The following is a 10,961-nucleotide window of genomic DNA, read 5'->3' as shown; positions in this document are numbered from 1 at the left end:
GATGGGGAGCGCAGGTCAGACAGGATGGCACTCCATTTCTAGTGGGTGGCAGCTCTGCCCATGGCAGAGGGCTGGGACTGGATGGGCTCAAGGTCCCTTCCAATCCAAGCTGTTCTATGGTTCATTCTGTGATTCTAAGTTGCGCTTTCCTCTGCCCACCATGCCACAGCCTGCTGGTGAAGGGGCACGGGAGGGACCCAAACCCAAGCCCTTGCCTGTTCCAGGCATCCCACTGTGCTCCCACACCCATCCTGCCAAAGGCAACCCCTTCTTGCTGGGAGCTCCAGCAGCTAATGTTTGCCAGGCTTTGCTGATCCACTTCTGTGTGATTTTGGCTTTTTGCTATTTTCAATGTGTCTTGAAGTTATTTTTTAAATAAATTTTTTAGTGGATTTTCTCAGACCTAATGGGGCAGCTCCTCTTCTGGCTTGGAGGTGGAGAATGGGAATATTTCAGAGATAGGGAACGGGTAATACAGTGGGAAATAAAGGCTGCCCAAGCGCATTCTTTCATTGGAAGCACAGTTTTTATTTAAGCATCAGAGCGGCCACCATGAAAACAGGTTCTGAATGGCAAGGTACATCTTGATAAGCGGAACCCAGGATGTAATCTCACAACTCTTTGTGGCGCCTCTTTGTGACGCAGCAGGCCAGAGAATTAAACCTTGAGAAAAGCTCCTTATGAGAGCAGCATATGGATAATCAAAGAGACAGGCTGGAGAAGGCAGACAGAACGAGAGACGGCAGAGGATGAGCTAATGAGGCAGACATGCTCGGTGAAGGAAGGAGCAGGTGGAGGGGAGCCTGTTCTCTCCACACTGAACCAAGAAGCTGGTAGCAGCGGGTGCTGGCCGGGCCTGCAGGTGGGAAGCTGCCTGCTGCTAGGTAGCTCCTCAGCATGACGTAGCACCAGCTTGATATGCAAGCATGCGGCATGGCTTGTCCCTGGGTTTTGTTTCATTGCTGGGAAACTGGAGGCGCCCAGGTTATTTGTACATTGGTTGGAATAAAATGATTTGCCACGGTCCCTCCAAGGACTTCACGGCTGTTGCTGTGCAGCACACAAGGCCATTCGCAATTTCATGGCCTTGGATCTTCTACTCCTGAAGCACACTCTCTGCAACCAGAGCAAAAAGGGCCCTTAGCTATGTTTCAGTGTGAGAAGAGGGTCTTGTTCCAGTCCTCTCCCTCTCAGCTGCATTGTCCATCCACACCGGGATGATGAGGAGTGGTGGTACCAGGCAGGAGTCCTGCCATGGTTTTCTTTATGCGTGCTTTGCAGACAGACAAACCTGACTGCAAATCTAGAAGGGGACAGACCCTGCAGCTCAGGCTCAGGATGTGCTGCTCCTGCCTGCTGGGCAGGGGCAGGAATGGCAACTAGGTGCTGAGGTCCCTCAGAAGAACACTTTGGGGATAGATGTTCCCACCAGCAAAAACATGAACCACTCAGTGTGTCTGTGCCATGCAAGGTTAGCTGTGTTGGTGTCAACTCCTCTTTCAGTCTCATAAAAGCTATAAGGCCTGGATAATGCTCGGTGGCACTGATGTGATCTGCTGTGATAAGGGGAATAGCTGTTTTCTGAGAAGCTATAAAAGAGAACGAGGAATCTCAAGTGAGCGCTGTGTCTTGTCTAGTTTGTGCAGTGCAGGACTTAGGGCTTAGGGCAGCTGTACAAAATCATTCTTTTTCCCCAGACACTGACAGTCAGAGCTGTTCTGCAGCAGAGTAAGGGGCATACACATGAAAATGGGATTCCATAAGCTCTGTGAGCAGTGGGACTGTGACAGGAAGGGTTCTGACACTGCTACAGAAGGCAGAGCTGCCAAGACATGGCTGTGACCCCTGCTGGTGCCAGGCTTTGTGCGTGCTGCATGGAAATCACCACCGTGATACTCTGGTTTTAATTCACCCCCATCTGAATGAGAGCATCAGATCTCAGCATCAGAACAGCTGTGTTGTTCTGTCAAGGAGACCCTGTCTGGCTTCTTCCAGTGTAGGGCTGTGCCTTGCTTCAGGAACATGGTGCTGGGAATAGAAGAGCAATTAAGCTGAGAAACTAGGGTGCGCTTCATTAAGGAACACAAACTTCTCAAAGTGTGCACTGGGCTGGGCTAGGGTAACACTGCAGTACTACCCCACATGCTCTCATCAAGGGGCATTAGTGGTTTTGTGCTTTTGAGGTGGCTTAAAAGCAATTTCAATCACTGTTGTTTCCCCCTGAGAAGGGGGAGGTTCGCATCTCTTCTTCACGCTGCCCTACTTTTTGCTGATTGATACTGGGTTGTGAGGAGATGAGACAGGGAGGATCAGAGCAGTCCATTCCGGCTGGACAAACCCACAAAGGGCAGAGATGAAAGCGCACAGGCTGTGGGTTTTTTTAGGAAGATGTTGTTTCAGTGGTGGTGTTCTCAGTTTGTAGGTTGGCAGTGTTCAGCAGGAGGGAGGTGTCAGTGCCTCAGTGCAGCAGCCAGCATCCCCCTCAGCCCTACCTTGTTAAAGCCTTGACTCTCAACTGCAGTCTGTTTACCACTCCTCTCCTAACTTTGTCTTTCTCTCTCTTGCACGTTCCTCTTTTCCTCCTCCCCTATTCCCATAGCGGTGGGCGTGCAAATCAAGCTGGAGTTACTCCAACGCAAGTTCTGGATGGCCATGCAGCAGGTAGGAGCACCACTGAGCATGCAGGCAATGCAGTGCTCTTGGTCAGCTGGGCCAGGGCTGCAGTGCATCATGCACAGTGATGGTATTATCATAAAGGCTGTAGTGAAATTCATATTAAAAGATTTTGGAAGTAGATTAGTTGGAAGTCACACATTTCCCTAATCCTCTGACAGCACTAATGCTGCCTGAGCCCCAGGTCTGCTCCATAAACACTGTGGTGATGGTGTCAGCATCCCAGCCCAGCATTAGCTCTGCTGCATACGACATTTAATTTTGGAAATATATCTCTACTCATCCCGCCTTTCAGAAACCTCATGGAAATCTGAAATTTCAGGAACATGGGGGAAAAAAATATTCTGCCCTCTTTTATCATCTTGATGATGGTAACAGAATGCTATGAGCTTGCCAAAATACAAATGATTTGCTGCAGGGATAAACTTTCAATGTTCTGCTAATTCTGAACCCTTGCTGCGCCATGAGGAATTACTGAAGCTGTCCTCCTCTGAGGGGTAGGAGAGGGGAAACCCCATCCTACTAGCACCGGGGGCTTTCCCCATGGGTTTTGCCACTGGGAGGGACAACAGACTCTGGGCAGGAGCAGCATGCAGTGGACATGATCTTGGTGGTCAGCAGGGAAGAGGCAGAAGGTGAGGGCTGTGGAAACAGAGGCTGGGAGGGTACTAACGAGGCTTGGCAGCAGGAGGCAGAGGCACCCCATCTCTTGCAGACCATATCCAGGTGGCTCAAACACAAACACGGGTGCAAGCCCGTTTCAGCTGTTAATTGACAATAGGGGTGCTTATGACAGAAGCTGAAAGGAGGCTTGTGTGCCAAGCACCTGTACAACGTGGTTGTAGGAAAAACCCTGCCGGACTTCCTGTGGCTGCAGCCTAGCAGGGGCAGTACTAACGGCTCTGTTTCCTCTCTCCTGCTGCCCTGGACACACTGCATCGGCTGCCCCCAGCCCAACGACACCGATGTAAGTAGGAACTGGCTGGCACTGCTGAATACACTGGGTGCCATTGCATGGAGGTCATGGTCTGCAGGGGGTAGGAGGGTCATGACTTTCTGGGGCCTACAGTCAGGGGAGACGGCCCCAGCCTGTATGTCCTACATGTGTGACCTCCAAGTGGTCACACTGGCTCCTTATGACCGTATTACCCTGCTTTGCTGTGTTTAAAGGCAGTGGTGAGGCTGTGCTTGCATCTGTGGGTGAAGCCATCTTCCCCATAGCCTTGGAGAGCCACTTGGAGCTGTACTGCAAACAATGTGGTGATCACTGACCCTCTCTCGAAACTGAGCAGAAGGATGGAAATAGAGTTTGTTCTGCTAAACTCAGGATGAGAAACAAATCCTACCTTAGAGTAATGGCTTTGTTGTACTTTGAAATTTGGTTCTTGGTATTAAGAATCATCCAGAAAGAGGCTGGGGCTTCTGCATAATAAGGGCTTTGCAGAAAGAAAGGGCAGTGGGGGAGGGGAGAGCAGGCAGGCTGCAACACGTCAGCATCCTCCCCTGGCCCTGGAAGACCTCTGGCAGGAAGGGGACCCCATGTACAGAAATGGCAAGTGCCGTGTCAGCTTCCCTTTCTCAGCTGCTAGCATGAATAGCGCTGAAAAATAACACAAAGAGACAGACATAGGCAGCCACCACCAACTCCCAACAATTACAGAATCAATAAGCACCTGAAGGGCTTTGTTACTCGCCACTTAACCCCTAGTGTCCCCACCCGGTTCAGTGTTGTGAAACACATGTCAAATCCGGTACACAGAAATCCTAAATGAAACAAATGGATGGTGCCCGGGGCTACACAACCACCATTCACATCCTATTTTATCATTAGCTGTCCTCAGAATAAAGAAACCAACAGCAATAACAACAAAAAAATCCCTGCCCGAGAATAATCCTGATCTAAAATACCATGCCATGTATTTCCCAGCAGATGCTGAAATGCGTGCTGTTTCCTTGCCAGCGCACAGCAGCCTCTGCTAACACAGCAGAGCTGGCTGCTGCCCCTTCCCTTACCAGCCCTGGCTCTGCTCTGGGCACAGAGTTCTGCTGAGAGTGTGCTGGGGCAGCAAAGGGGACGTTGCTCAATGGGGAGGCACAGCACAAGGACTGCACGTGGCCATGGACTGATCGGCCTGAGGGTGCTTCTTGTCTTGTTCCAAATACCAGTTGACCTGCAGAGCTTCATGAGATGCTGGTGTGGAGACCCTGTGCAGTCCCAAGGGGGAGATTGGAAGATGAGATCATGTTGTGATGTAATTCCTGCTTTTTCTTTCCAGTGCAGTGCCTTCGATGGTGCCTGTCCACTCAGCTGTCAGGACGATGTAAGTTGCCCAGATTTCCTCTCTGTTTCTGCAGTGGGAACTACTGATGGTCACTGAGGTGTCTGTCTCTCCAGACATCAGGTGCTGCCTGCCATCTCACAAAAGGTTGCATAGCTAGGGTAGGACAGCTTAGATAGTCCCTTAACTTAGATATTCTCCTAGTAGTGACATCAGCTGTGAGACGTCAGACCTGCCCACAGCAAGGGGTCGGAACCAGATGATCTTTAAGGTCCGTTCCAAGCTAGGCCATGTTATGATTCTATGCCAGCTGAGCCCACCAGGGACACGTGGTCTCCAGCCAGTCCATCTCTTCTAAGGCAGTCCCACCAGTGTCACCAGCCTGCCAGAGAGAGAGGTTAGCAGTATGACATGTGCTGGACTGTCCTCTTTGCATTTATGCCACTGCTCTGCATGTCTCAGCATACTGAGGACAAGATATTGTGCCCTGGAGAGTGGAATCACCACAGTTATCCTCCCATGTTCATCTAGGACCATGATTTTTGGAGCTCCGTGCCTCTATTTCCTACTTTGCAAAATAAAAATGATAAAAGCAGCACAGATACTAAGTGGTGAGGAGAGGGTTATTTAATGAATGATTATAAAAATATGAATTCTGGAGATGAAGAACAGTAGAAGGATACCCTCCAAATATCCAGTCAATGCCTACAGGATGTATCATCTCTTTAAGAGTGGTTCAAACTGTGCTAGCTCTACATACAGCCATAGCAAGACAGCATCTCTGTCACAAGCTGAATACCTCAAAAAGGGGAAGCAGAGGGAAGTCAGTGCTCCAAAGCCTGTGTTAGCTGTGTGATGGGGCAAGGCATGGCAGTGTTGGGCTGAGCCCAGACACTTCACTTTGTGAAAGCCAGCACAGCACTGTCTTTGATGTCACTTCTCTTTCATCTCCGCAGGTTCTGAATTGCTTCCTCATTGATAATAATGGCTTTATCCTTGTTTCCAAAAGACCTCCAGAGGTAAGAGTACATGAGAGAGGGAGGGGAGGGTGCGTGGTATGTTCACTGAACACCAGTGAAGCCCAACAAGGGTTACAAGGGTGGCCAGGTTGTGGTGACACTTGACTGTGTGGTGAGGGGACAACACATCTCACGTAAGGCAGGAGTTTGTGATGATAAGGAAGGACCTGGTCATGTCATCCTTTTGTTTCCTTTTCTTCTGTGGATGCGATTGGGACAAGCAATACATCTGTGATAGAAGAAAATCTGTCTTAGCAGCTATAGTTCTTTGCAAGTGTTGGCAAAACAGTAGTAGGGGAGAATGAATGGCAGACTATATTTAAGTTTCTCAAAAGCCTGTAGCAGAGTATCTCATAAGAGGCTGTTCAAGAAGTTGTAGTTTAAAAGTGGAGCATGAGGTAGTGTCGTTCATCTCAAAGCAGCTGGGACAGAAAAAAAAAAAGAGGAGTAAAGCAGGATTTTGGTAATAAAAATTTGTGTGTCCCATAATTTTCCATCTGGACTCATCTTGATTACCACTCTCGTAATAGGCTGGCAAAAGAAAAAAGTGAGATTGTGAATCCAGCAGACAATACACAATAATTTCAAAGAAGCCAAAATGATGGCTGCTGGGACTCACAAAGCAAAGTGAATCTGCACCATGGTATCACCGGGGGGTGATACAGACAGATATAAAGATATAAAGAGGGCACACTGCAAGGAAAAAACAGCCTCTTTTCTGTCAGGACAGTGACCTACCTGGCGCAGTGACTATTTCAGTAAAGGTCCCTGTTCAACAACTTGTTTTGCCAAAAATAAAACAAAGAAAACTTGAAAAATAAAGAAGGGAGATACTGGCTTCCTACTCTGAGAAGCCAGGTCCTGCTTTCTGTTCACTGTGGGTTTGTAGTCACTGTTTTGTCCACTGATTCCCATGGCATTTTCAGAGGTGCTTTACTAAGTCCTATCTTGTCTATAGATAAAGACATTTACACCTTACTGGCACCATGTCTACTTTTCATTTTCAGCATCACCCACTTGGGTCCTGCATCTTACGACAAACGGGTTTTTCAAAATGCTTGTCTCTGAAAGATCTGACTAGCAGAAACATGTCAGGATAATGAATGTGGGTAAATGGTAAACATAGAATCATAGAATCATAAGGTTGGAAATGACCTGCAAGATTGTCTAGTCCAAGCATCCTCCCATTACCATTGCTACCACAAGCACTAAACCATACCTCAGAGCTCCTCATCCAGACACTTCTTGAACACTGCCAGGGACAGCAACTCCACCACCTTCCTGGGCAGGCCATTCCAGCGCCTGACCACTCTCTGAGAGAAAAAGTTTTCCTTATGTCTAACCTAAACCTCCTCTGGTACAACTTCTGGCCATTTCCTCAGGTCCTGTTTGTTGCCTGGGAGAAGAGGCCAAACCCCTCCTCACCACAAGCTCCCTTCAGGAAGTTGTAGAGTGCAGTGTGGTCTCCCCTGAGCCTCCTCTTCTCCAGACTAAACAATCCCCGGTCCTCATAAGACTTGTGCTCCAGACCCCTCACCAGTTTCGTTGCCCTTCTCTGGACCCGCTCCAGGGCCTCAATGTCTTTCCTGCAGTGAGGGGCCCAAAAGTGAACACAATACTCGAGGTGCGGCCTCACCAGTGCTGAGTACAGGGGGATGATCACCTCCCTGCTCCTGCTGGCCACACTATTTCTAGTGCAGGCCAGGATGCCATTGGCCCTCTTGGCCACCTGGGCACACTGTCGGTTCATGTTCAGCCAAGCATCAACCAACATTCCCAGGTCCTTTTCCTCTTCAAGTCATCCAACCACTCATTCCCAAGCCTGTAGCACTGCTTGGGGTTATTGTGGCCAAAGTGCAGGACCCGACACTTGGCCTTGTTGAACCACATCCCATTCACCTCAGCCCAGCGATCCAGCTTATCTAAATCCCTCTGAAGGGCCTCCCTACCCTCAGGCAGATCCACACCACCTCCCAACTTGGTGTCATCTGCAAACTTACTGAGGGTGCACTCAATCCCTTCATCTAGGTCATCAATAAAGATATTAAACAAGATGGGCCCCAGTACCGACCCCTGGGGGTCACCAGCTAGAACTTAGCTCCATTAACCACTACCCGCTGGGCACGGCGACATCATCCACATGCCTCTGAGAGGCATTTGGGCAAGCACCAGAAATGTCATCTTCTCCTCTGACCTTGAGGGTTCGCTGCAACTTTTTCTTCCCAGATTTCTTCTTTATCTTGTTCCAGTTACTGTGTTTGTTTCCCAGCATAACCATGAGCATCCACACTCCTAAACCCAAAAGAGAATTCAAGACAGCAGCAGCATTAAATCAGCAGTCTGTGCTTCGTAGCCTTGCTAGCTGAATGATGCTCACTTGGTGCTCTGCAGCCCTCCCTATCCCATCCCACACCCTGCCCTGTGGAGATCCTTTGGGCTCCTGCAACCTCTGCCTGAAACTTATCAACAGCCAGATCACAAAAACAAAAAAAAGGTGTCAGAGGTGACATTTTGTGCTGTGAACCTCTGAAATTGCCAGGACATGTGGAAACCTGCCCAGAGCCCGGAATAAGGACAAACATAGCAGAGGGATTCTTGGGGGAGGCCCATCTGTGGTCCTGCAGTGGCCCTCTGCCCTTGTCGCAGCAAGGAGTGAGAAAAGTTATTTCATGGTCAGACACCTTCAGCAATATCAGGAATGATCAAAATCCAAGTGCTCAAAGGGGAGTTGATGTTACATACTCATTTGTATAGTGAAACATCTTTTAAAGCTTGTTGGGAAGATAGTATCTTCCCATGACCATGTAGATGATTACCATTTGATCTTAGGTAAATTTATTTACAGAATCTATTTAAGATTTGCTTGTTTGTTTTTGGAAATGCCCAACTCAAAAAAATGAAGTCATCTGTCATCTGCTAGTGCATTCTAAATAACTAGGGGCCTATCAAAGAGAAGTAAGAGGAAAAGTAAGATGTCCCCCCAAACTGCGTGGATGGCTCCATCGTAGATGGGAGTTACTTGTTATGTCAAACTCCATGAGTCAGGAAGAGACAGAGGACAGCACATTTTTTCAGTATTATTATAAGTATTTTACTTTCTTGCTTGCAAACAAAGCAGTGGACTTGGCAGATTCTGAGCATTTTTTTGAATGGATTTGTCATGATTTAGTATCAAGAAAGCCAGAATTGTTGTTTATTTGAAATCTCTAAAGCAGCAGTTCTCAGGTCTGGGGTTGAGATATTTGAGGTTGTTGACATCGAAACATAAATGGGATCAGAAGACTACAAAGTCCATATTTAATCCAGGCATGCCAATGGGATCTGGGGACTGTTAACCGGGCTGGTGGTAGGGGAAGTCCTCACCAGCTGAAGGGCAAAGCTCAGTGCTGCCTTCTTACAGGCATGTGTGGTGTGCAGTGCACCTCCAGATAGTCTAGGTTAGCTGGAGCAGGAAAGAAATTTTACTCTAGACATGGAAATTTTACTCTTGATAGCTTATGCCATTTTTTCCCCTTTCTTGTGCTTGCAGATTGGAAAATTTCTTGGTGCAGTGGATGGCTCAGTAATGACCCAGCTACTGAACATGGGCATGTTCAGGCGGTAAGCAGGGGTCCCTGCTTCATGCTTATCCTTGCTCAGCTGACGTGCGGGGCAGAGCACGTTAGGCCCTGCAAACAGTCCTACTGAGCAGTGCAGGATGCCTGAATAGGCATCTGTGGCTGTTACTTTGCTACCAGAGCAACTTCAGCTGCCCACATCCTCCCCTGACAGGCTCAGCCATTGTCACCCCACAGAATGTTTCTCCTCCTCTCTGTTCCTCCTACGGCTTGATGCACTGAGATGTACAACGCCAGTCTTAGTGTTGCCAGAGAACAGCTGCTCTCTGCCTTTTTCAGGGCACAGTACTATGGAAATGCTCCCTGGCATTTGAGGTGAAAGCACTTCATTTTCTCCCACCACTTGGAAGGCCTTTCCATGAGAGATGGCATGAGAGGTCTCAGAGGCGGCATTGCATTTGTCTGAGAACATTCCTTCTCTTATAAAATCTCTTATAAAATCTCTCTGGCTACCTCTCTCCATTCTCCCAGCACATTTCAAAAGAAAATTCAGATATTCAGCAACATGAAAGCATGAACTAGGGGAACTTACAGAAGATACAATTATAATTCTCCAGCGTCAGATTCTGCTTTACTCATCACCTGTAATTAGGGATACATTGCCTCCCATACTGACCCAGTTACATTAATCCAACTCCCATATTTCTCCTTTTTCAAAGTCCAGCACTGACCTAACAGCAAAGACATATTTAAGCAGGCCACTGCTTTAATTCTTCTACACAGAAACTTTTTTGTAGAATGGGGCCCAGGTAGGACAAAGTAGCATAGGCTGGCATAGTTGGTTGTGTTACTTGTTCTTTACTGCCTGCTTATTTTGTTTTAATTGCAGGGTGACAATGTATGACTACCAAGCAATGTGCAAGGTGCCCTACCACCACCACAGTGGTGCCCGGCCGCTGCTCAGTGTACGTATCCCACTGCACACAGGGATTGTCTGTGGAGGCTTTTTCCTTAAGCATCTCCAACAAAGTGGTGTAGTACATGTGATGTAGCACATTGCCCAGAAGAGCTTAAGAGCCATTTGCATCCAAGTGCTGGGAATGTCCAGACTCATCTGAGACAAGTTTCTGAGGCAGTAATGGCCACTGACAGTGGTTTCTAATTTGACTCTTTATTGGCATGTAGGATTCTACTGACAATTGGAAAAAACAGGGAGGGGGCAGGAACCAGACTTCACCAGCTTGCAGCTGAAATGAGCAGAAATGCTTTCACAGAACGTGTTTTCACTCAGCAGTCCCAAAGGGAGAGTTGCCCTGACAGTGAACAGAGCATCAGAGAGACAAAGTTGTCAGCCTTTCAGGGAAGTGTGAGTGGGCTGGGAGTAACAGAAAGAAGGGCCAAAGCTGCTGAGTTGACAGCCCAGAGAATAAACT

General features: G+C 48.2%; 1 protein-coding gene across 1 annotated transcript in view; it reads left to right on the top strand.

Annotated features, from left to right (window-relative positions):
- The window catches only part of CACNA2D4 (calcium voltage-gated channel auxiliary subunit alpha2delta 4), a 107,285-nt gene that overhangs the window by 83,115 nt on the left and 13,209 nt on the right, over positions 1-10,961 (top strand). Inside the window, exons 25-30 of the mRNA XM_085215783.1 lie at positions 2,600-2,661; positions 3,626-3,640; positions 4,950-4,994; positions 5,909-5,971; positions 9,501-9,571; positions 10,418-10,493. Coding sequence (XP_085071909.1) covers positions 2,600-2,661; positions 3,626-3,640; positions 4,950-4,994; positions 5,909-5,971; positions 9,501-9,571; positions 10,418-10,493 — 332 coding nt within the window. The remainder of the gene's footprint in view (positions 1-2,599; positions 2,662-3,625; positions 3,641-4,949; positions 4,995-5,908; positions 5,972-9,500; positions 9,572-10,417; positions 10,494-10,961) is intronic.

This window comes from Meleagris gallopavo, chromosome 1 (assembly GCF_905368555.1).
Source record: "Meleagris gallopavo chromosome 1, MGAL_WU_HG_1.1, whole genome shotgun sequence".
NCBI classification, from domain to species: domain Eukaryota; kingdom Metazoa; phylum Chordata; class Aves; order Galliformes; family Phasianidae; genus Meleagris; species Meleagris gallopavo.
The sequence above is the reverse complement of the archived record's forward strand: the minus strand, read 5'-3'. Positions and strand labels throughout refer to the sequence as shown.